Source organism: Ciconia boyciana, chromosome 14 (genome assembly GCF_034638445.1).
Source record: "Ciconia boyciana chromosome 14, ASM3463844v1, whole genome shotgun sequence".
Taxonomy (NCBI): Eukaryota; Metazoa; Chordata; class Aves; order Ciconiiformes; family Ciconiidae; genus Ciconia; species Ciconia boyciana.
In genome coordinates, this window is record NC_132947.1 from 14,062,640 (window position 1) to 14,089,419 (window position 26,780).

The following is a 26,780-nucleotide window of genomic DNA, read 5'->3' on the forward strand; positions in this document are numbered from 1 at the left end:
TGAATTACTAATGGCTGTGAGTAAACTATCATTTAAATTTTTCTTAGTACCAAAGCAATGGAAGGTGACAAACATCAGGACAAAATTTTTAAGAGCTCCAGTTTCTGGCTGAGAATGCCTCTAAACCAGAGACAACCAGGAGTGGGCAGGGGAAAACCACCCCAGACGTGCCGTTTTCTTATTCCCTAAAGCCTAGCCTACGCCTTTTAAGGTATCCACGTTTGCTCCCGTTGTGGGCTTTCGCAATTGCCTTGTGCCGACACAGGGACTTCTGGTTCATCTGAGTCCAAGAGAGTGAAGCGGTTGGTGTTGAGGAGGCCAGCGCTGCTGGGCGGCCCCAGGATCCAGCTGTGCACAATCTCATACCACCACGGAATAGTGATCTTCTGAAGTGATTGGAAACTCTAGGCTTTGAACTGTCATTTAAAGAGCGATTTTGATAGTTTGAACACCAGTCACATGTTCTCGCCCCTCCAGATTTTTGTGGGTAGAGGAGTATTCAGATTATACAGATAAAGAATAATTATTACAGAAGTACTTTTTTTCCTTCTGTACTGAAAAAGGAGACAGCTTCTCAGCTAGCATAAATTTGTATAACTCTGCTAAAGCTGACTTACACCAGGAACACGATCGTTATTAGTCTAGAAGGGAAGCAGCTAAGTATTACAAAATCTAGCATTTTAGAGAAAAACTGAGAGTGGCTTAATGCATTCCCTTACTACAGTAAGCAAAAGGCATTTCACTTGCTGAGCTCGCCTGAACAGCAGCACCGTGTTGTACCCAGCGCTGGTGTGGCTTTATATGTTGGGAAAGTGGTACCCTTACCCTGCCCACTTCCACCAAGTTGGTGACCATGACAACACTTGCAGAGTTTTCTTGCCAAATCATTCTCCAGAAATCCTTCACTGTCTCTTGCATTGGCCCTGGGGCAGGAGAAAAGACAAAAGGACATCTTAAGAGAGTGTATCAAATGCCAAAACAGTTTTCAGCTTTCCCCAGCCATTGCCCCGTTCCCACAGGAACCTACTCTCCCTTTCAGAGCATCCGTCTGCGATTCAGGGTTACAGACACAAACAGCCTGGAGGTCTTTAGGAGATCAGACACTTCCTCGCAGGGGGTGTTTAAGGTTCTAGCACGCTGGAAACAGAGGTGATGGCTGTACTGTAAATAGTGGAGATGGCTCCAGTAGGGAATCACGTACAAGTGATGGGACACGGCTGCACCCTATAGTGACTCTGTCATTAAGGCTGTATTGAAATTTGTACCTGATTCAGCACTAAAATTCCTCCATTTCACACTTTAATATTTATTAATTATGAAGGAGGAAGGACACATGCCCTTTTCTGACGCTCCCCCAGAGAGAAAAATTTCAGGTTCCAACAGCCAAACAGTCAGTCCTCACATGAGGGTTATTAGAGTAGAGCCTCTCTCTGACCTTGTTTCCTTCCTCTCTTCTACCCTGTAGACGAAGTCCTCCCACAGACTCCTTACACCCACTCTGCCCATACGCCATCCTCCATGTTCTCTGCCTTGCTGCATTCCCTACACCTGTACATCCTCAAATGACAGTTTTATTCTAATATGTTGTTTTACTCTTTCAACAGGGACAAGGCAGCAATGAAGTAATAAAGCAGAATTTAAGAACAGAGTCGTTTCTATGAACATCACATTTGCAGGTAAGGAAAGCACAAAAATGAGGACAAGTAATGGTAGAGGAAGTGGTCACAGCATAAGAGTTTGGCCAGTGATGCAGGAAAACAGCACCCTGTTGTAAAGAACAGGAGTAGGGAGGTTTGTCACCTAACATGGATAGCCCTCAGCATTGAATTGTGTTGGTTTTTTCTTTTTTTCCTTTTTTTTTTCCCCTAAAGGCATAGGAAACTCATCAACTAACTTACAGAAGGTGGTGTTCAAGTGTATTTCCTACTAGTTCCCAGTAACTAAAAGTTCATCAGTCACAGGCTTATTCATACTGCCCTCCCAAAGCAATGTCACTCCAGAAGGTAAATCCAAGATCTGTAAAGTCCCTTTCAGTTCTAATCTCATACTTCATGCACAAAGGACACATTACAGATTGTAATTGTACACCTCTAAGTCTGTAGCATTTGTTATTCCTCTAGCTGAGGTTTTGCATTTGAGTGCCTTAAAGGTCTTGGAACATTCTATATCCTTCCCTTTTGTGCCCCTATACCAAGTCTTCAGATGTTCCTCAAAACAGAAGAGGTCACCCAAAACAGAAGATATCACCCCAACACAGAAGATGTCACCCTACAAATAGCTCTTACAAGGGTTTAAAACAGCAGTGGTTTTACAAATATTTAGACATACAAGAATGAACTTGCCTTGAGTTGCAATGTAATGGCGAGGCCGGTGGTACCCCTGGGAAAAAAAAAAAACAAACGTGACTATCTGCAAGATCACAGTTCAGACAAAGCTCAGCATGTATTTTATACTTTCCAGGTACCAACAACTGCTGCGCTCTTAACGGTGTACTAACACTGGTTATCGAATGAATTACCAATGATTACACTGGTAATCTCATAGGTTGTCCTATGAGATTTTATCTGACAGTATCTCACTCAGGCTGAAAAATAAGATCTCATTATGCCAAAGAGAAAACAGGAATGGGGCAGTTTTCACTATTCCCTCAAAGAAACACAAGTCCTGTGACTTAAACAGTGGGCAAATCTGAAAACTAATAGGTAAAATGCTGCACTTTCTTGTTTGAAAAAGAGGAAAGGCATGCATTTGCCTCTGTATGAAAACGCTGCATATCAGTCTTATGTAGCTTTATTAGGTGTATTTTTCATCCCTTAAAGAAACTCTTCTGAACATTCTCATGTTCCTAAAATTTAGGACATGCATACAAGAAATGCATGTGCATTTGATCATCCTGTGTGTGCAAGGCAGGCTGCTTTTGAATGTTACTGTATAACGCTAAAAAAAAATATGTCGATCTATTTACACGCCTTCTGCACTGCAACTTTGTAAGAAGTTGGTAAGTCTCAGTTATCTACTAATGTTATTGCGAGGGGCCAATACTGATTTCCGCATACGTCATTTAGCCTACATTCCACTTATGTTGGTGGATCTGTCAAACATAGGAAATCTCCATCTGTCCAGATTGGTCAGACAGAATAAACTGGAAACCTTCTCCCTGTCACGACATGATGTTTGTATAACGTTCAGCTGTCATTCATATCAGATCAACAGTCTGTCCCTGTGTCAGATGCACCAAATCCATAAGCAGACTTGTCAGCAGGAGTGTTTGTCAGAGGGGGATGTCCAGGAGCCTTACGTCTATGTAATTGGCGTTTATGTAGTCAGAGTGGGGGTCCCCATCCAGCAGCTGCAATCTCACTCTTGAATGATCATCTGAAAGAATGAAAGAAAAAAAAGTGACAGTAACGATAAAGAGGAGTTTCTAAGTGTTTTATTTATCTGCTGATTCCTGCAAGTGGGTAGTTGAATACTTACAATAATAAAAAATGAAAGAATATCACAGGTATTCCTGTTCCTACAAGCCCTTTCTTCTGTGTTTAAGATGTAACGTTTAGATCCTTGGGTTAGTGTTCACTCATACTCTGTGTTCATTAAATTCACTGCTGTCACCATAACCCTTACAGAGCTTTTAGACAGACCACAAGTATGTCTTGGTTTGGGGGTCTTGGGACAGATCTTTGCAGGATGTGTCTCCATCCACAAAAGCCATCTTCACGCTTGGAAGTAACAGTCTCCCTGGCTTCATCTGATCTATGGAAACTGAGGCAAGAGCTAAAACTGTCAAGATCAGGATAAAAATAAATAGGTCATGACAGAGGTATAAAAGATTAAGGAGGGTAAAATGGCAAATGAAGTCCTGCGAATAAGAAACGGGGCAACCCAGAAACCCGAAAGGAAATGCCAAAGGAAATCAGAGCAATGTTCCTTTATGCAGCCCACAGAACTCGCGGCAACAAAACAGCATCAAGGCAGTGTTAAAAAAAAATAAAATTATAAATGTTCATGTTTTTGGGGACGTTCAAAGTTACTTTAGATAAGGCAATAAAATAACAGATATCAATCTTTTCATCTCCCAGCATGCTCTCCAGTTCAGACGCAGAAAGGAGCTACCCCAGCAGGCAGATTATGTCATGGCTTTCCACCACGGGAGTATTTTGATCTTTCTCTGGAACAGCTGGTGCTGGGCTCTGTCAAAGGAGATACTCAGTGAGCTGGGCTGTTGAGCTGATTTGGTCTGGCAACCCCAGCGCTGGTATGCAATTAACTGCAGAACTGCTGTCTAAGGGCCAGTTGCTTGGCAAAGGCTACTGGGTTACAGAGGTCACTGCTGGGCATGCTGGGCTCATTTTGAAAGAAGTATAGTTAAGTCCATATATATATATATAAGAAATAAAGAAGTCCATTAAGTTTATTTCCTCTCTACCAGCTCCATAGATCCTAGCTCTCAGTCAGTAAAGCATTCATGTTTAGAAGCACTTCACAAAATACAGGCCTAAGCATGATTTACATTCAATTAAAAAGAACCATAGCAATGAAACATAAAAACATGAGGTGTGATCCTGCAGTAATTCAGTCAAAAAGGGTTTTAGTCATCACTTAATTAAATGTAGAATCAGATAATAATTGTCAAGACAGATGTGCATGCAGTTCTGAAAACCAAGATTTGGATATATATTAAATACTCATTTGGCTATGCAAAGCAATGATTCTCATACTCCGTTAATTCTTTGGGTGAGATTTTTCACACCCAAAAAATACAACCACATTGCTGTATTTATCAAATCCCATATTTGCATTCAAAAAAGGTTACGCAGCTGAATCCATCAAAAGCTCTGTTATATTTGTATTAATAAATACAAGGTTTGTTACGTAGTGGAAGTAGGTATATTTCTCAGAGTGCTGATGATGTTCCCGACTCCAGACAATTACCTGCGCTCAAGGCAACTGCACTGGGAGTTGCAGTAAATCATGTGGTTAGACAGACAACAAAAGAATTTATACTTAGAGCAATTCTACAAAGACAGACAAAGAGCTGATTAAACCGGACATCTAGATGAAATACACAAAATCTCCCGTAGACAATTTCACACTTGCAATTCAAGGCAGGAAACCACGGCGAGTTAAGAGTCACACAGAACAAAAGCAAAGAAAAAAACCCTAGGGCTAATGGTTGGGAGGGGAACATCTACTAACTCTTCTTGTGATGCCTCAAAGTAATAACGTTATGAAAGTCTTATTGCAACAATAGAACTAAAAAGTGACGAGGCCAAAAATGACCCTAATGGCCGGTGAAAAGAATCTCAGGTTGATTTTTTTAAGTGGGACAAAGACACTGTCTATGCACGGTGTGTAGCTGAAGTGCTCTGAATAGCCCTTGAGGAAGAACCTGCCTCGTTCATTTACTAGGACCAAACCCAAAAATTAAGTTTCAGCTCTTTGAGCTGCTCTTTAGTTAAAAACTTAAAACAGGCAGGATGAATACCTCCTGAGGGAGCTAGATGTGAAAGACCTGAGAAGGAGACTGCAGAAGAGGTCTATGCATTTAAGACAATTCTGGATAAAGAAAAGATGCTCTGTAGCTGTAAAAAGTGGTGGTGTTTTTTTCCCTTTAAGCCAATTATGGTTATTCTATCTGTGAAGAACAGTAACAGATGAAGAAATGACCATTGGAAATGAATTATAATTTTAAAAAAGGAGACACTCAGCTTTAGGTCCAATTATATTTTGGGACCAATTGAAAAATACTTTTAGTTGAACTTTGCTTCAGGAGAACAGAATTCACAATATTTCATTGCATATTTTACAAAAATGAGATTAATTCCTGTGGGTGATTAATTTCTCTTATGAGCGTGAACAGTGCACCAGAAAAAAAATCTGTGTATATGGTAAGCACACAAAATATTAATGATGTCTTAATGGTGCCTTTAATCTTGTTCGTAAGTTTAGGAGCACAGTCTGAATAAAAGTTCATGAAACAACTTACCCTGTAAATCCCTTTTTTACCCTTTGGTACTTTGGAATTTATTTGGCTTTTTTTTAATGGAGAGGGGCAAAAACCAATGCAACGTACTATGCTACTAACAGTAATGATCTTGTACTTATTTTTTTTCCTCTATAAACTTTAAAGGACTTTTTAAAGAACAGCAAATGTCTTCACTGTATCTTCTCCCAATGGTCAGAATTTATTTCTGATTCTGCACCCTTTCCACTGGACTACACTAGCCAAGGAGACTACATATTTGGCACACTGAAATGAAAGTGTCGCTCAACTCTTCTGTAAATTTATCAGACATCATATCACCGTGTGTTACAAATGGATTATAAGAAACGTTAAAAATGGAGGGAGAAACAGAAGAAAAATGGCACATCTGTAACATTCAGGACTGCAAAAAATGGAAATATACTTTAACAAATGTATAAATTATTTTATTTCTCCCTGTTTACTATAGTCTGTATGCAAGTTAGCAGAACTCTAAATTTGTATGAAGAGTACTTTGACTGAAAATAGGTCTTAAAACAGATTTAAAACATAACAAGAATTTCACTGAAAAGCATTATGCTCCCGTTTTAGCACAAAAACGTTACCGTTTCAAACTTCTGTCAAAATTCCCATTAGTGATCATTTGAAATATCATTGCAATTTTTCCACATCTCATTTTGACACCAGCCCTGGATTAATCTCACACAACTTTTGCCATCTAAATATTACGCAGCTAGTCTAAACTGGCTGTCAAGGTTCCCCACATAGTCAATGGAGACATACAGACATCTTTTGAAATTATTCAACCCAGTTCTGGTATGAAAGGATGATGTGCCCTCCCAAGGCACACTGTCCTCCCCTTTCTTTCTCCACTGGTCCTGGACTGTGCCTTGAGAACCGGGTAATAGCGAGGTGTGGTATATCCCACCCTCTCAGGATCACATACCATGGACACTGCACAGACAAGCAAGAGTGTAGGCACTACAGAAGAAACCATGGAATAAAAATACTTGGAAGACAAAAGACTTCTATTCTAAATCCAATATTCATATGTGGAGTTTTTATATTTTATGCATTATCCCTGTCCGTGGCCAAGAAGTGCACTCCACCTGCGTTTCAGCTGAGAGCTCCGTTAATCCCTCTCTGTTGTTCGGTCTCTTCCACCACAAAGTTCTCTGATTAATTCACCGTCTTCCAGCCCAAAGCATATGGTAGTCAGAGCATGAAGGAAACAAAGCAAATTTCTCTACTGCCTTTTGTCATCAACTCAATAGTTTTTAACGGATCGTCACAGGACTTTAAAACCATGGTGCCTAAGTGGGAAGATGCTCTGCTGCAGATGGGAGGACATGTCTAAAGCAGCACCAGGACGAGCACTCCTGGGAGTGCTGACCTCCTCCTGTAATATTATGCTCAGTAAAGGGAGAAAAGAAAGGGAAAGAAAGTGCTCTCCTGTTAGTCAAAGCAAAACACAATCCTATGTCTTTACGTCCTCAGCTCTCATCTGAGAGTTTTTACTCTCTTATAATGTAATGGCTCTAAATCTGGACAAGATGGGGAGAAAGAGAATAGAACCAAAAGTCCCATATAGCTTCTGGATGTTTTCTCTTCTACGTAATGGGTTCACGTCAACCCACGAAAGCTCCCCTACCAACTGCTTGCTGATGCACTTTGAAGGCCTCAATATCTAAGGCCCTAAAGCAAATTTAAATCATTTCGCTTCAGCACATAAATGGATACACTACCTACCCTGGCCCGCTAAAGGAAAATTTGCATCTCCACAACTGTCTTTGTGTTTACAGCTTTTATACCCAAAGTGCAGGAGCAAAGCTCATGGACTGCTGATATAATAAAAAGTTCGAGTAGGGCAGCTTCCTCCTGCATGGCAAATCTGTGCAATTACAGTGCATCTTTCCACCATCAAAGGTGGATTTCTGTGGTCATACAGACCCCAAATCCACTCCTCAGCCTTTCCCTTTCTCCAAAAAACATACCAGTGTTGTAGATTGAAGGGAACCCTGAAAAGCCGGGGCTTAAAGCATGGGAGAGCTTAGAGCTCTCTTGCAGCTCCTCTCCATGAACAGATTAGCCTCATCTGCAGTTTTGATTTGCAAATGTAAGAACAGCAGATGTTGGGGCCGGCAGTAAGATCTAGGTTTTCACAGAGAGGCACGATGTTAATACGGCCCTGGGAAAGCAGTGAGCCGAGTAAAACAGTCCTGTAAGTGTACTATTACCCAGAAGGCCATAAAGACAAGATCTAATCTGCTGTGATTCACTGAGCAATGCTACTTATTGCAAGAGCTTACAAACCCACATTTTAACAAAAGTCTCTGAAGCAGTTACAAAAGTTAGATCAAAACCTGACTTTTCAATTCACTCCCCAAAAGGCATGGGATATCTTGTTCCAGGAGTGATGAAACGGCAACTGTGGTTAAATAAATAACGTTAATTGCCATCTGCAGCCTTTTACCAAATAAACTGGTAGGAGCAATCAGTGCATACTCTGGGTTTTACCAGCAATTACAATTCTAGGACAACAAAGCAGCTAAGGGTGTAATCGTTTTCCACCTCCCCTCCTCTGCTCAGGCTTTTGCACAGTTTGTACCCACTGAGGACAATTTGTTTTCATGATCTGCCCAGAGGGAACTACGCTCCTGCTATTCTCAGCTCTGCTATCAATCCTCTATTCCGGATCCTGTCGTTGCCTTTACTCAGGGAAGTTGCCCAACGTTGCCCATCAGCAGGGTCTGGCTCAAGGCTTCGCCAGTGACACCACTGATAATTTCCCAATGGTTTTACAAAATGTCTGATGAATTATATGCTCCTTCCTCAGGCTTCCTCCCTTCCTTCTCCCTAGCATCTTCAAAGTGAAGCAAGGATTTCACTCCATTTTATCACTCTTTATTGCAAATTACTAAATTCTCCTTGCTGTCTTTTAGAAGAGCTGCTGTCTCCTCCTCAAACTCTTTGCTCTGATACATACATTTGAAGCGAAGAAAACCCACTCAACTCTTCTGCATCCTTCCTCTCTTTCACTACCTTGCTTTATCTATGCCTTTCCACCCTCTCAACCTCATTCTGAAATTCTTCCCAACAGCCCTCAAACTTGAGCTTCTTTTCTAATGTTTTATACTGTGCAGACACTTCTTCCTTTAGCTTTGATTACATTTCGCATTCCCTTATTCAAGCGCATCACCTCCTATCTGTACTGCTACCGTATTTATATTTATAGCTAAAAGGCTAACATCACTCTTCATTAGATAACAATTCGTCTTTGTGAGCACCCTCCCTTTAGATAATACCCCATTTATCTTCCTCGATTTTGCTTCCTTAATTTCTTCTCACATTTCACTTGGAGTTCAACATTTTCTTTGTGATGACCTTCACCATAAATTAGATGGTGGCTATCACACACAGTCTTGGCTCTTTTCACCTCCACCTTTAAATTATGTCAACTGCTTCCTCAAAATCATACAGAGAAACAAAGAGTCTTTCACGTTTCCTTCCTTATATCATACTATGGCACTTGCATCTTCAATCCAGTGTGTAGTTGTTATAGCTGGACGATTCGTCTGTCTTCGACTAATTTAATCTAAGCTAATCGTATAGACAGGTAAATTGAACCTCCGTCTGGAGGTATCCCTCTTTGCCACTAGGAACACAGGAAACTTAACAGCGAGGTGGAGCTTTTAGGCAGCTGAAGTTAAGGGAGACAATTTTCACCCTAAGTTAATACTCCACTACTATCACTTCCATTTTCCACATGGAGAAACAAAGACTGATGGAACCGGTGACCTGCTCACAACCAACGCAGAAAGCCAGCAGCAGAAGTGGGATCAGATCAGGGCTCACAAACTTCTGATCTTCATTTCCAGATTTCTTCATCTTTACCATGGGGTCCCCAAACTGAGCTGTTCTATGCTATTCCCCCAAAACTGTTACATGAATCATTTCTTTCAAGTCTTAAAAGAAAGAGAGGAGTAGTTACGTGTGAGATGACCTTTCTTTGTGGCCAAGGTGGTTTTTTTAATTCTTTAGTAAAGTCTGTTTGTTCTACGGGGAACACATATTTAACTTGAGAAAAAATACAGTACTAAATATATCACTCAGCATGACTTAATTTTGCTCTTACAACGTTCTATAGATTTATCCAGTCATGAAAATCTACGGCACATTCATTTATATTCTTATTTCTTGTTCTGATGGTCTTAGGCCTGGCTTCTCCACCTTGATGCTGCTCAGCAGCCCTTAAAAAGAATTACTTCTCGCACCTCCTCTCCCCAGTCATTAGAAGGAATAATGAAACACTGGGGTAAGCTGCCTGGAGAGCTTGTGGAGAGCTCAACTTCGGAGATCATCAGGAAGAGGCTTCACAAATACCTGATAAAAATGACAGAGGTGAATCTAGTCCTGATCTGGAGAATAAAGCTGACCTAAACGGTTTTAATGGCGTCCTTCACTGCCCCGCAGTTCTGCGATGTATCAATATTCCTATAACATCAACACTAACTGGCTATTGAAAGAAGTAAAACTAAGAAGCTTTAGTGCATTTTCAGCTGCCTTATTGTGATTCTGCGGCAGGATCTAAGCTTGTTCCACACATCAAACCAGCTCTCTGGAGACAAGCAGCGACTGCTCCACTGGTTACTGACCACAAGGAAGGAGGAAATCTGATCTCTGATCCATGCCTAAAAATCTGACATACCTGCATCTCCTTTTGCGCTCCCATTTGTGGCACTGAAAGCTCCACGTTATGTAGCAAAAATGGACAGAAAATGGGCATCGTTACCCACTGTGAAAATCTGACAAAAGGATTGAGCCCTTAAACTACAAACATTAAGCATAAAGCAAGGTAGATAGAAAATGTGTAAAAAACCCATAAAGTCATGCAATGACTTTATGTAAAACAATGAAAAAAACCACAAAATAAAAAAAAAAATCATAGAAACACAGCCTGTAACGAACAGATTGAACTACTGAACGCTCAGCACTGTAAACCAGCTTTTAGTGAGATCCTCAAACACACCCTTTTCCACAGGATGCACATAAAATCTTACAGAAAGCTCAGGTTAATGTGAATTTACACCTACAGGAGATTATGTTTCCATATCTGTTCTTATTGCGGTTTTCGTCTTCCTTGGCTGTATCCCAGGATGCAGTCTGCCCCTCGGGTAGTGCCTGCAAAATAAACAATAGTGGAGTGTTTATAAAAATCTGGCCAATGCCTTCAGGTGGATTAAGATGGCTGAGCAGGGCAAAAATAAAGGCGCTGCATAATTGAGTAGTCAACCAAGCAAACAGCTGCTCTTGAGGAAAGGGCACATCCACTAATGCAAAAAGCAGAGCTTGGTGCAGACCATTTGCATCTCTTGGCTTCTGCCAGCAAAGAATCATTTTCCTCCTGCTACTTCAGATCTAAAAGGATCAGGGGAATTTGTTTCTGGCTGCACAGTCACAGGGTAACCTCATTTCCCTTGTAGAACAGGGTTTGTGGAGATTTCACATACATACACTTCTAAGAAAACCCAGATGGGCTGAAACACAGTGCTCAGTCTTCCATATTTAAGTTGAAAACAGATACAGTGGTTTCACCTATTTCAATATTAATAATGGGGTGATGCAATACAAACCACTAGCTGGTTTTCTCTGGGGAAAAATTAAAAAGCTCAGGGTTTTAGATCATGTGTAAGGAAGAGAGGCAAAAGGAGGTAACACATGCTCATGAAGTATGAAAATACATAGTCATTTTCTTAAAATCTGCTCTTTCAGTTGAGAAAGGACGGGGTAAGAAAACTGGCAGCACAGAGTGCTACCCTACCCTATAGCTTGGTCCTATAACTATTCTGAACACACTCAAATGAGCCACTTTCCCCTTGAGACACATCCAGGAAGGATTTTCAAGGCAAAGCCAGGAAAACGGCAGCTGGCACGGGATCTGGCTGAAGGACGGTCTTGCCTTCCTTGGAAGATGGCCCAGACTGCCTGTAAGCAGGACGATCCCTCTCCCTGCCTCGGGACGGTCGGGGACGTCAGCGCAGGCAGATCAAAGCAGCAGCGCTTGCTGTCGGAACAGCAGCAGCACCAGCTCCCTGGGCATCGCCAGCACAGCCGGCCGGACAGCCGCGATCGGCAAACCGCTGCCGTGGGCTGCGGCCAGCCTAGCCTTGACTGGGGCCAAAAACACAGGCGAGGAGCAGAACAGCTCCCACTGAACCGCTGCTCTAGATCTGCCTCCTCCAAGATCGACTCCCTAACATGATCTTACTTTACTAAAAACAACAGCAAGGTTATAAATTGTATTATTTATGGTCTCCAGGGAATTAAAGGGGTTTTATACCACAATCATTGTAGAATCATATCTGCGTTAGCTAGCAGCGCGTAGTTTGACACAGCTGTGCTAGAAAATGAATTTATATTCATCTTCACAAGCCATCCAGGTCTATTACAGCGCCTGAATGCAATAGCAGAGAGACACAATTATTAGGATCTACAACACTGACATTACAATTAAACTTAATATGAGCAAACCCCTGGCAGACCAGTTCGTTGTGAATTTCCCCCAGAGGGGTTCCAGGACAGAAAATGTCAGGCACTGCAGCACGGCCACGAGCATTGCTGACAAAAGACTGGGACAGTGAGTTCCTATTCAAAAGCCCAGGAGAAAGAGTAATAACTCTGTAATTGGTGAGGGCTTTGATCACACATATATTTCCTTTACAGACAGCTGTTTCCAAATAGCAGCTCATCTTCTGAGCAAAAAACCCCAACCAACAAACCCACAAACAACAAAAAGATCCCTGAGTAAAAGGAAAGAGGTGAAGAAGGTTCATTTTCATCTTCAAAGACTGAGGAAAAAGGTGCCTTATTTTTCCACTAATATCAAATTACAGCAGATTGACCAGAGAATGGCAACAGTCATTAGACATCTAATCATAGCCATCTGAAAAGGAAAAAGGAAAAGGAAAAAGGAAAAAGGAAAAAAAAGAAAATCCCTTCTCATGACTTCCACATGGGAGAAACTATCTTGGCCAAAGAAAATACGTTCAGGTCCAATAAATCCCTTTTCAACAAACCCTATCCTTTCGTATGATTTGAACATGAACTTCTCCATTGAAACTGATGTTTTTATATTTGCCTGATATAGCCTCCAAAGATTTAAGAGTCCAGGATTTTTCATCTCATTCAATACCAAAGAAATCTCTGCTTTTCACAGAACTACCCGTCTCTGAAGAGAGGAAGCACAGCTCTGGTTGGTGAGGAACACAAACTACCTTTGCGGAACTGTTCCTTATAACCCTACTTTTATACACACCAGATGAAGAAACGGGAGTAACTGCATGGACACGGGTGGTACAGCACAAACAATTTTTCTGTGAGGTCACTAAAAATGCAGCACCAAGAATTGAAACTGCATTAGAAATACAAAGGCAAAAATCTCCATTATAAATCGGTTGCATCCAGAAAGAGAGGAGCATACCTAATGTTTTGTTCCTTCAGTTTTTGTTTGCACAGTAAGTATCTCTATAATAGCAAAAAGGGTTAATATTTCTGTTTCTCTCTGCATTATCAGCAATGGTAAATCAGGACAGATCACTCAGGCATCAGCATTTGATCTGCATTTCACAGGAAGCGCTCCCTCTTCTTTCTTTGATTTAACAACTGCAAACTTTCAGTGTTCAAAAATTCAAACTTGATAATCAGACTTTTCTTACTTTTCTTCTTTTAGAGAAGTTCTGTAAAATTTATACTGAAATATCTTCCCAGTAGTGGAACTTACATTACAATGATGCTTTTTAAATTAAATTGATCTAATTTTTATCTGAAATTACAAGGATAGATCTCTGAAAGTCAGCTTCATCTCAATCAAGCTTTCTAAGCAACATCACTAAAGTGTTCACATTAAATTGAGGCTTATTGCAAACCAATTTAAATTTCCAATGGATGCATTTAGTTAGTTTGCTGTTTGTTTTTAATTTAAATACGAAAACTTGAATCATTCATTTGCACTGATCTACCCCCAATGCTGCAGCATTGCTGCCAAAGGCAACAATATCAATTAAAAGCCTTGCTGCTCATCTCAAAGCCTGCCACAGAGTCCTGGCCCTCTCCCTGCAGCCACTACCTTCTCAGCAGCGGTGGCAAAACCGTTCCCACAACTCTGCTGTGACCCAGGGTTACAAACTGCTTTGGATAAAAAAAATAACCTGAAAAGAAATATTTCAGCCAGATCAGTGCCTCATTCCAGTTTGTAGCAAAGCCTTAAGCCAACACTGTCCAAGGACAGCATCTGCAGTAACACCCTGCTGCCAAACGTTTTGCAATGTCAGATCATAGCCTGAGCCACAGGATCTATTCTTTTGACCAGACAGAAGATGTGTAGCCAGCCAGAAATGAAAGGGTTAAAATCCAGAGGTGACTTCAATAAGCTGAAGACTCTCAATACTAAGATGATTGAGGAAGGAGCCACAAAATCCAAAACAACTAAACGGTCTCAGTAATGCAGCAGGAGAATGTACTTTAGTGACATCCTAAATCATAATGGAAAATGAGTTTGGATACTTAAGCCTATTATCTCCTTAGCCAGTAATTGGTGCTCGCAGTAAGGCTGTGGGACTAGTCCTGCAGCTCACAACAAATCAGGGCTGATACGTCCTGAAAAAGAACAGGTGACATTTAAATGTGTCCCGTTCAAATGTTTACGGCTATGCCTAATCCCAAATAGTGCTATCTACATCCAGTGCCAGCGATCTTTTTCTCTTGTGGTCTACACGTGTTATTGCTAAACAGAAGCAGCAGCCAAAAAGGCCCAAGTCACACTTTGGCCTCAGGTGCAGCAGGCAGACCCAAAATAACACACACATGGCAAGTGCTGACAGATTCCCCCGTTCACACACACACAGTTATCATCCATTTCTCACCAGCAGTGACACCACTTACACGATCACATCCTGCTTTTCCTCTCAGTGTGGAGTAAGGTGCAAGATGCAAGCACCAGAAATATTTTTCTAGATGCCCTCAGTAAAACATGTTGCCTGTGCTCTAATGGTCTGTAGGTGAAAGTATACTTCAAACAAATATCAAATGCAATTTCTAGGTTACTCAGCGGAGATGAGAACGTACAGAGATAAGAGATTGTCATGTGTGACTGATACACTCCGTCCAAAGTGATTTTTCATGAGAGTAAAATTATTTGGTAAAACGTCACTAAATAGGCTGTAATTTATGCTATCAATTTGCAAAGTAAGTAGGAAAACCAGTTCCTTAGAAGAAAGAAACGATTTGGAGGCGACACTGATATTAATGTATGAAAACACATTTTAAAAGAGACATCACATTCTTTTTTAAGATTTTATCAACCATGCTGGAAAACGTTTTGCAAAGCCACTTTTGCAGCTTTGTGCTCCTCCGGATTCCATCCTGAGACACCACTCTCAGCCAACTTAAACCTCCCACCTCCCAGGAGCTCTAACACTCCTTGACATCCTCCCCGCATTTGTGGTATTGCTGGTGGTGGCTGAAAGCCGTTTGGAGCTGAAGCGTTGCCTGCGTCCCATGCTCTGAAAACCAAATCCCACCATTGAAAATGACTGCCACTTCGGGGAATTACCTCCGATTGAAGGGCAGAACAGCACATGTGATTTGAGAGCTTGTGGCATTCTCCAAGCTATTTCTTGTAAAGAAAGGAATTATGCAAATCTATATAATATCATCGTCATTATATACGTATGTAGATAGCACTTTCTGGGAAAGGCAGAACTTGTGGAGCTGAAAGTTGCATTGACATTTTTCATGCTAATGTGTTATTTTGATAATTACCAATGCCAGTGCCAGAAAATTACATATATGCCAGCACCTGTTTTCTTCTTGAACGTCAAGAACTAGATCTTAGGGCATCTGTAATTCAGCTGAATCTAGTTTTGGGTACTATTCATGGAAATGGAGGCCAAGGGGGGCGGGTAAGTAAATCTCCTAAGAGAATTATTACCCTTTTTCAATATTAAACAGAGCTCTCTATATTGATAGTTTAATTAGCGCGCTTGATTGTGGGGCATGAGCGACTAGACCTGGTTAACATACAGTTACCAGAAACATTTGTTATGACAGTCTTTGATGCCCTCTGATTAAAAAAATACTCCCTAGTGACAACCAGAAAAAGATTGCCTCTCAATTACAGCAAAACCCAGCATCAATGATACAAACCCCATGGACTCTTACTTGCAGGGTAGAAAAGTGAGCTGTTTTCATTAAGTAACTTATTTTTCACAGCTGTTAAGTTATTTTTAAGTAGTTTTAATGCCACTATGCATATTAATTGCTTATTGCCTTCCCACAAGCTTACTACATTCATTATAATTATCACTTGCTAGAGCAAATCCTCACATATGTTTGATGCTATTTCCCTCTTCTGTTCTCTCTCCTCTAAGTGTATATTCCTCTCCCAACTCCTCCCCAGTGTCATGTTCTTCTTGTCATTGGGTTACATTCCTGGTCATTCCACCTTAGGGGGGAAGAGCTGGGGCGGGGAGGAGGGCTGCTTTCATTTTTGCAGCTTACTCTTTGCTTCTCTCCTCACATGGAGTTGGAAGAGTAGATCAGCCAAACATATTCTGAGCCAGAGGTTTGAGCATACTGGAAAACTCCACCTTCATTTAAGCTACACAAGGTTCAGCCCTTGCCTTTACAATTCTGCATTCAGGTCATTATGCTGTGATTTAATTTGCTCAGTTGGTACAGAGTATTTGGAGCTCCTGAAAAGCTCAAGCAAAATCCCTTCCTTTTCTTAAAGCCTGGCTTGCACTGTTGCCAACTAAAGCACATCAATAAGTAAAGGACTATGGGACTCCAAGGCCGTCACTGAGTTCAGCACCTGTTAAATATTTACTGTCTGCTCTTTATGGGAGCGAGGGCACACGCTGATGGATGAGCACAATGTCATTATCTTACTGCTGTAATAAACACCTTTTCTTTGGACTAGAGGGCCACCAAAGACTGCTAGTGCTGTAAAATCCTGCCCTCGTAAACAGAAATAAGATGGAGAAAGGAAAGGATTAAGAGGGTAAGTGAATTAAGGAAAAGAAGCTCTTACAAACCATTATCCTCCCCTCCCAAGCATCTAGCCTTTGTGAGTGCAACTCCTCTACTTATTCATGTGAGTGAAGGTTCCTCTCACCTCATACTCCTCTTTAAATCCATAGCCCTGTCCTCGCTTCATCTGGGTGATGTGCTGCAGCAGGTCGGCCACTCGGATGGCTGGCTGGAACTGCCCCCGGGGGTAGGACATTTCCACCGGCTCGCAGCTCCGGTACGGGTGGGTCTGGATAGTCAGGGTTGGCTGGGTCATCTCTCCATGGCTACTGTCTGTTTTAAAGACAGGGAGGCAAAACAAGCTTTCACCTCTCTGGTATTTCCACTCTCATTCTCGCTCTGTTTGTTTATTTCTTCCTCCACCACCCCATAGACTGGTGCAGGCAAAAGAAAGTAAAGAAAAAAGTAGAAAACACACACTTGCCTACAGCTGCCTAGAAAGACTAAATCACACTTGAATATTTTTTTGTGTCAAGGAGACAAACCCAAAGAGATGGGAAACCGAGTAAAGAGCCGATCAGGCTAACGAGGATACAGCACATAGAGCGAAATAGCACATTTTGTACAGGTGAGCTCTGCGTGACGACTCCCATCGCATTACATACCTTTCTGCACAAACCTGCAAAGAACATGACTGAAAGATACATACAGATGAGCAAGATATTCAAGGGGGATTTGGGGTGTACAATATGAGATAACTGAAAGGGGCCCAAGTTAATAGCAAACAAATTACTAGCATTTCAAATAAGCCACACAGGATGTTAGAAGCAAATTAAACCGCTCTGCTGGTTCAGGCCTAAAATTTATATGGCAATTACAAAGATGTAATATTATCAGAAAGAATAAACCAGCATAAAAATACAGTTATCTTCCATGCAGAAACTTAAATTTCAGAAACGTAAACTTAACAGAAGAAGTTTCTTTGTGAAAGGAATGGATTAAAAAAATCTCTATCACTGTGCAGATGGGATTGTAACCTCTTATATCCCAGCACAACACACATACACAACAAAATATTCCTGGTGAACTCACAGAAAAGAGCTTAAATAACCAAACAACTGACTGTTACAATAGTTATTTTTAACAACAGAAACTCAGATTAGGTGAAAAATTTAGTTTCTTATCTACCAGAGGTGACCAAATTTAAATAGTTGGCCAATTAAACCACTGTTTTTTCCTATGATTACAGGCATCTGAGATGCTTGGGTTCTTTCGCACATACAGACCTTAACAGTCTGCATCAATTCTTTCTGATCCTACCCAAACCCAAGATATTAGCAAACTGAAAATATACCTCCCTCAGATTGTTCATAAAAAACCCCTTAAGACTGCGTACACAAGGCTTGTTTCTTACAGAAAGCTTACTGGCAAAGAGCCTAAACACCATCCCTTGTCAGCAATACTGCAGTCATGTTTTGGAAGGGATAAAGAATAAATAAATCAAATTGCAATTTCAGGGTGATTTTTGTGAGGCAGAAATATGGCCAGAGTGCTATTGTAAACATTGCTATCCTTGGGAAATCGCCGTGGAGTTTTGCTCAGCAGCAGTCAGGGTCTCTGCCCTTGCCCCTCACTGCAAAGCCGGGCAGGAGCAGGCAGGCGAGGGCATGAGACTGCCTTCAGCGGCTGGCAACCGAAGATGCGGGCAACACAACACACAACGCGTTAGCTGGTTTACGGGTATATTAGGGGGAAGATATCAAGACGGGCGTATGCTCTGGTTTGACGTTGCAGGACTATGAGAAGGAGAAAGGAATGCCAGCAGTGGACAGTGCCGCAGGGCAAGCTGATCTCCAGTGGGAGATAAGTGAGTCTGGTGGTTCAATTACCAGAGCTGCTGAACGCATCCTGCTGCTTCTGAAATAAATTAGCACAAAGCGATCGGCTGCTCTGAAGATTAGGCTACTGAATTTAAGGATCTCTGAATCCCAGGTTCTCATAAACACAGTCACATTCCCAGGACACTCAGAGATTTAGAGAGCTATGGCTCTAGCGAAGCAACCCTCAGATACAAAATGTGAATAAATTTGGGATTTAAGGAAGAGTAACATCCAAAGCATTTGTATAATCATCCCTAATGCTCCGACTAATGACAGTGTGAGAACTCTGAACAGAGGGAATTTCAAGGCTTATTAATTCCCCTAGTTGGATTCGCTTTCCCAGTGCATCCTTCCTCCCCTATTCCCTATTAACGTCCTGTAATGGAGAGGAGAAGATTTTTATTGCGGACCATTTCCAACAGACGTACTATGCTTAATTTTCCATCATTAGGTTTAATACAAACCCAATTTCACAATTGGCTTCTCTGAGGAACCTACAAGTAATGCCACATGTTTATCAGCCCCAATTAAAAAACATTACAATATCCCTATTCGAGAGGGAGTCTTAAAACTAATGTGCGGTTCTAGTGCTAATACAGTAAGGGCACATGCAGAGCACAGGCTACTTGTAAAATGTAGCTCAGATCACTCAGCCCCTTTGCAGGCAATTATTAATTTCTCTCTTCATCAGATCCTTTAATTCTGGTATACTTGGCTCTCTCTCAGAGAGAAGTATCATAGGGAGAGGTGAAAGCCAGAAAAGCGGTGCCCCCTCCTTTCCAGAATAACTTCCCTCAAAGCAGGCGCTCGCGTTATGAATCTGGAACTAGACGAAGCTGCTCAGCAACAAAGAAAGATCTGACTCTGGCCTTTGAGTTTATAGTGACAACTGTGCTTCTGATCTCTTTGGTCAGACAGATAAAAAATGGTGCAAAACCCACGGATTGTAGTAACAGCACTTGCAGCATGGTCCGTGGCATCACACCGTTTGCGTGCCTCTCACCCAGCCAAGCGTTTCTGCTTAAAAAAAAAAAAAAAAAAGTGTCACGCAAGCTGGGTCATCTACTCTCAACCGAATGACACACAGAGCTGAAACTAGGCAGAAGATCACCTCCTCTGGACGTCCGTGACAAACGCACCTTGAACGGCCTCTGCGCTACCTGAAAGAAAACCTAAGCCCGACATTGGCACCAGCTCAGGACAGCTGTCAGTGATTCCCACCAGCATTTTATCTAGGCCAAGGAAAGAGTGGAGGGGCTTTTATGGAGACAAATGGCTATGCATGAGGTGAGCCTAGCGTTTACATGTTCTGGTAATAAAGCCCGATGGAAGAAACATATTTTTCCTTCTCCGTCTAATCACACTATGAGCCTGAACCTAAGCGTGGTTAATGAGGCGCTCAGGCAAGGCACGACATCTTCTCTCAAGATGTGCTGTTCACGGCAATTTTGTGAACAATTCAAAATGCAGGTAGGAGGGGAGGTAGCAGCAAACTGATCTCTCACTAGGACAATCAACCAAGAGAGCCTTTGGAGGGCTCGCAAACAGGCTTTGCTTTTCCTGCAGGCTGCAGCTATAAACCACATCTCATTCCTTTTGGCACTGTTATTACTGGAAAAGACACCAAAAAAGACCAGCCCCTCAGCAAAGTCAGACTTCTGCTTTAATTGTTGCACTAAAGGCAAGTCACAGCAATTTTCCATAGTCCCTTCTCTCTGTCCCCTTCTCACAAACATGCCCCCATTCCCTTGCAAATAAGGATGAGCTTGTACGACAAATTGGCCAAGACTTTCACTAAAGTTTCGGCAGTGCCTCTAAAGAATGTGTGCCTTTTATGAGTTTTCAGTGAGAACAGCAAATCAAGAAAATAGATTTTTTTTTGAAAGATGCTTGAAATAATTCACTCTAATGCTCAGAAACTACTAAACATACAGAATCGTGCATCACGTTTTTTTGGATTATATTTCATATGCACATCTTATTTCCAGTCATATGTCCTCATTTTGTTGATAGGAACACATACCACCATATTTCACTGCATACCAAAGATGGAATACAGCTCCAAGAAATAATCCAAATTAAAACATTTCAAGAGATGGTGATTCCATTCTGACCCCAAAAGTTGTGGCAACGGTTAATTACCCTTGCTGTCTAAACATTTCTTAATTGCAATTTGATTTTGCTTAGCTTTGACTTGCAGGCACTGAATCTTATTATACCTTCTGTTAGATTAAAGAGCCCTCTGAGCATTTGAAACCTTGACCCATGCAGGCACTGATCAAATCACTTCTTTAGTTTCTCTTTGATAAAGTAAATCAATTGAGAGCTTCTGAAGTCTCATTAGGGCAGGCTGTTCAGGGCTCCAGTTCCTTCCTAGAACCATTTCCAATTTCCACAGTTCTTTTTGTGCAGCTGTAAATAAAACAAGTATTCTGCATGTTGCTGGAAACATGCTGTTTGTAAGAGGATCATTTCTAATATTAGCAGCTGCAATAACAAAATATGTTGTCAGCTTGTTTGTTAACCCTTTTTAGTGTGACACTCTTTACTCCCCATCCTAAGATGTCTGTTGCCAATGCAGATATTTTGATTTCTGGAAGCTGGCCTTTCATTATCAGCCTAAGAGTTCGCACAATATGCTGAAATTTTGTATAAGACGTTAAATCAATGATTCACTAGCTCTCACATAACTAGCCTGATTGGGAAACTCTTCAGGCATCTCAGCTTATCTGTTTAGGGTGTAACTGCAGATAATCAAATTTAACAATGTTGACTCCAATTTAATACTCACAAACTCTCCCTGCTTATGAAATGGTGCTTCTTGCGACTCTCTTCTTTGCTGGAGAAATAATCACAAACTTGCTGAAGTAAACTCTGAGGTCTTACTCTGCCAAGAGAAATATAACGGAGTCCAGCCTGCAGAGGAAAGCTGAAGCAGAGGCCAGCTAGGTGGCATCTTTCCCCATTTGATGAGTAACCCTGAGGGTGAGATATTATTGCTTGCCTGCTGCTACAACACCTTGTATTGTACGCTTTTGTTGCTACCCAGACAAGTAAAATAAGTATGTCTCTCTCCACAGAAAAACTGATAAACTTCTCCATAGATGTCACAGATAAGATGAAGAGCAGCTGCAAAATTAGATTCCCAGCCTGGAAGTGGCTCTGTATGGTCAGACCCCTGTGCAACGTCCCAGTAAGGCTGCTGGGAGGGGACCTGCTCATCCAGAGCACCTTTGGGGATTAGAACTTGAGAGCTTTCTATAGACGTCATCTTGTTTCGTAAACACGGTTCTGTTAGTCTGAGAGATAGATATCTGGACACAGAGTACGACGTTGCCTTCTGACCAGAAATCTAAACTATGCCTCAGACAACTAAAAGCATTGCTGCGCTGATGTGTCACCTTGTATATGGAGAGAAGTTTCTTTCAAAACTTTCAATTTAATATCCACAAATTCCTTCTGTGTCTGAAATGACAGGCCTATCATCTCTGTGTATATTTTTATTCTCTTAGCCTTGGCAAGTGTGTAACACAATAAGACATCCTTTGCACAAAATAAATTATATTTTGAGTGGTGTTTGTGATGGATTTAATTACACACATATCCAGCCTCTCTACACTAGAGTAAGGGTTGTCAATTATTTGACATCTTCCAAGGTTAACTACAGCATGGCTAATATCTCTTCCCCTTACACTAGGGATATGGTGCAAGCTGGCAAAATTAATTTGCTTTTTTGTGTGCATCAAGGCTTTATTAGATGATAAATACCCAGCTATAATATGCTATACACAATACAAACAGTGGTATGGCAAACCAAAGTCAAAATACCATTTGTCTAATGATACCAACTGAGCTATAAAAAGGCTCGTTCCTTAACAAAAAGCCTTCTGACACCAGGTTTGACGGAGAGTGGAGGATGCACCTTTCATTTCAAAGGCTATGAAGAAGCCACATGTGCATAATAATAATAATAAAAAAAAGCACTGGAGAAAGTAATTTTGTCTAGATTCTAAAGAGATTTTTAAGAATCGCTTGGTAAACACCTTACACAAGTGTATTCTAATCTTATAAAAGCTATTGCATACATTTTTTTCATCAGTTAGCATAGAAGAAAATCCCCTTAAAGATGTAAGGAAGATGCTTTGGTGAGGTGGGGAAAGACTTGGGGCTATCGGGTATGTGCGTAACAGTGCGGCTCTTCAAATGTCTGGGCCTCACCAAGTCAAACCTCTCTTTGCCTCCTTGGTGAAAAGAGGCTGTCAGATCTACCTGCCTTACAGAGCAATCCATCAGTAACAGCTGAAAAACTACCAGCAACTTCAAAACAGCACACAAAACTGGAAGACTGGAGACACACTAAAGGACTGGAAGAGAGAGTTTTCCAAGCTACCTGATCATCTGCAGGCAGAAAGAAATGTAAGAGAAATTCAGCTCAAGTAACAGCCTACAAGGGCGTGCACCTCCACGGCTCATCCTGCTGCAGGCCAACATTAGCACAGTGAGCTGATGTGAAAGCCTCTCCCACAGCTCCTTAGAGGCTGAACAGATCAAGCCATTGATTTTCGAGCTTCCATTGCATGAAAAAAATCATCCCGCAATTTCAAAAGCCAGTAACGGTGACGCTTGCTAATGCAGCAATATCAGCTTCTTAATATCTTTTTAGTTCTTTAAACATTAGGTTGTGGATACACCTGCAGCAGATTGATTAGGCACGGGCAAAAGCCCATCCAAGCTACAGAAGACTGAAATTCAGGGCAAATTTCTATGTCTAAGCAGAAGCCGGTTTTTGTGTGAGACTTCATGACAGCGAGCTTTCTCTGCTTGTTCTGCCCATCTGCAAGGAACTATAGTCCTCATCCTCTCTGGAGGGCAGCGACTCTTGCTGTTAGGATCCTCTTGAGTAGTTGAAATGAGAAGAAGGGTAAATGTCCTTACACACTGCCAGGAGATGTCAATGGATGCAAGGGAAGGACATGCTGGTTCCCCCGAAAAGCCTGCCCTGATGACATCTGCTGAACATCTTCAAGAGCTACTGGACATGCACATTTTCTCCAAAAGCAACCTCTAAGCTTGTAGTACCTCCTGTTCAGGCTTTACAGTACTGGTACAACACGTGCCTTAACAAAGTATTAAAAATAGGGAAATCTACCCCCTTTATTTGTTGGTATTAAATATTCACTTCTCTAGTGAAGATGCTTCTGCAAAACATTTAAATCCAGAGTTGTCTACAATTGGGAGAGAAAATTACAGAGCTAAAAACATGCATTACATAAAACAGTATTAATCAAGCATGGGGTAGGGTAGAGGCAAAACCAAAATCCCCTATATCTTACTACCAACAAATCATGTCACAGCCAAGCCTAGGGAGTCATCCACTATTGCAGATACAGAACATTTATTAGCAGAAGGCATAACAGATGGGAACAAATAGCACTGAACTGCAGGTAGTGCCCAAAGACGGATATTGGTAGTGGGATGACTGATGCCCTTTTCAAGATCTCTTTTTCTTTCCCAGGAATGAGTATTAATAAACATCAAAAATTAAACCTATTTTGCTCATACAGAAACATCCAAAATCTGGTGAATCTGTCTGAGAAGCCAGAAAGCCAAGGTTTTAATTTGTCTTCAAGTCACAAGATAGAAATTTCTGCAATGCTAAGAGCTGTTTCACAGCACCTGTGGCTGTTAAATTCAGACGGAACTGGGGGGTGACCAGCCTGTGTAAATCAGGTCTTAAAAGTGCTCTGTACTTAACTTCCCATGTGTAAAACAGGGATATTGATCCTTACTCAGACATAGTGGTTAGTAGAAGTTAAGTTTGAAAGAGTTTTGAATACATAAGCACAAGATGGATTAATTCCTATTTCCTCTTTTTCCTCTCTAAAATTTGGGATTTTGAAAGTTTTGGGGGCTTTTTTGGCTTTGCTTTCCCATGAGAAGTACAGATTGAATCTATTGCTCCTTGAGCTTCAGATTACGAAGTGTGCAGTTCACACCCTAATTCTCACTGTCGGGACAGAGGTGGGAACACAGGTCCCTCAAATGAGGGCCCAGTTTTCACAGATGCTGAGTACCAAACTGAGAGCAGTTTGACATCTCCCAGCAAACTGCAGGTCTGGGCCCTGTTTCTAAAGTATAGCCGAAAGATAAATCTACCTTTAGACTTTTCTATTGACAACACTGAGTCTCTGGGAAACGAGAACGAAACTTCTGGAAAAAGGACTCCTTTCCTTCCGCACCTCGTTAAAAGAGGGCTCATTCATTGCCGTCAGCATTTTGCGAGATCGCAGAATAAATGTGTGTATTGTGGTAGTCCCCCCAAGCCACTGTGCCCCGGCTGTTAGTCTGTAAGGCAAGGCACTTCAGCGAGCGGTTGTCATTTCTTCTTGGTCGAACTGTGGGCCTTCAACATGCTCAGAGTAATGTTTAAAGCAGCCACGGTAGATTACTGTGCCTGGAAGTGAACATTTACTGTAGATAATCCAAAATGACAGGTCTGATAAATACCACTGGTTAGATTCTGATCAACCACACATCATCTTTCTGATTCATAGCGGAGGAATTGCCTTCTTCAAATTCCACACGCAGGCAGCAACCTCCAGGGAGAGCCTGAAGTTGTAGGCTGTTATTACTCACTTTCAAGGGTACACCTCCAGTAAGTTTCTGGATAACTTCTTTTATCAGCTAACAGTTTCTGCCAATTTTGCTGTCTCTGTTAACTTACTGTAAAAACATACTATTTTTAAAAATCCAAAAGCTAAGAGCTGCACACCGGATGCTTTATTTATCATCTGAACAAGAAAAGCTAATTTTCAGAGATGCTGAACACTAACACCTCCCTCTAAAGTTACCAGAAGCCTCAGAACAGCTTCCGCCTCTCAGAACCTGCCTTTTTGTTATCCTCTCAAACCTATACCAAACCGCTTGACTATTTAGCATTTAACTCTCAGCATCCACAGAATGAGGTGGGGTCACTTGCCCAAACCCAGCCTCTGATTTCTCCAGATAATCTTTATCCTTGCAAGTGAGTCCAAAGCTGTAAGCTCCTACCTGCTTTGGATGTGCAAATCCTCGCTTATATTCACAAGCCTTGAGGCACACGTAGCTGAGCCTCACTCACAGGACAAGGGGTAATGCTTTTAAACTAAAAGAGGGTAGATTCAGACTAGATAGAAGGAAGAAATTTTTTACAGTGAGGGTGGTGAAACACTGGCCCAGGTTGCCCAGGAGGCGGTAGATGCCCCATCCCTGGAAATATCCAAGGTCAAGTTGGACGGGGCTCTGAGCAACCTGCTCTAGTGGAAGATGTCCCTGCTCTTGCAGGGGGGCTGGACTAGATGACCTGTAAAGGTCCCTTCCCACCCAAACCATTCTGTGATTCCATGCCAGCTGCACAGGCACAACCACCTACATGAGTCAAAACTAAGCCAAAGGCAAGGCGGCACGTGGGAATTTGGCTCAGAATGTCAAATCCCATTGACAAAAAGAAACAAAAAATACTTGATAGAACTCTTAAACCTTAAGTTTTGAACTGTTTTTTTCCTTAAAAAAAAAAAAATCAATTAATAACAATAATAAAGCATGAGTAAAACAAAAAGCTTTCCAATTAACACAACACATGACCACAGGATTAATTATGATTTTGGAGCCCAGCCACTTAACAGTGCTCTCCGAGTTATTTTCAAGATGCAATGAGTGCATTTGCTCTCCAATGAAGTGCAGTACACCATACCTGTCTTCTTACCTAACAGCGTGGTCGATGGAACAGTGTCTGATGATACTTTGAGATGGAATTCCGTTCACCCACGCGACACAGATCAATGGAAATCAACAGAAGATCAATAGGAAAAAAAGTTACAAAAATGAAAACAAGGTTAGCTGTATCTCAC

General features: G+C 41.5%; 1 protein-coding gene across 1 annotated transcript in view; it reads right to left on the reverse strand.

Annotated features, from left to right (window-relative positions):
• PTPRT (protein tyrosine phosphatase receptor type T) overlaps positions 1 to 26,780 on the reverse strand; it is a 464,744-nt gene that overhangs the window by 19,730 nt on the left and 418,234 nt on the right. Inside the window, exons 20-25 of the mRNA XM_072878971.1 lie at positions 26,636 to 26,671; positions 17,157 to 17,344; positions 11,077 to 11,164; positions 3,299 to 3,375; positions 2,343 to 2,379; positions 826 to 923 (exon numbers count right to left, since the gene is read on the reverse strand). Of these exons, the coding sequence (XP_072735072.1) occupies positions 826 to 923; positions 2,343 to 2,379; positions 3,299 to 3,375; positions 11,077 to 11,164; positions 17,157 to 17,344; positions 26,636 to 26,671 (524 nt within the window). The remainder of the gene's footprint in view (positions 1 to 825; positions 924 to 2,342; positions 2,380 to 3,298; positions 3,376 to 11,076; positions 11,165 to 17,156; positions 17,345 to 26,635; positions 26,672 to 26,780) is intronic.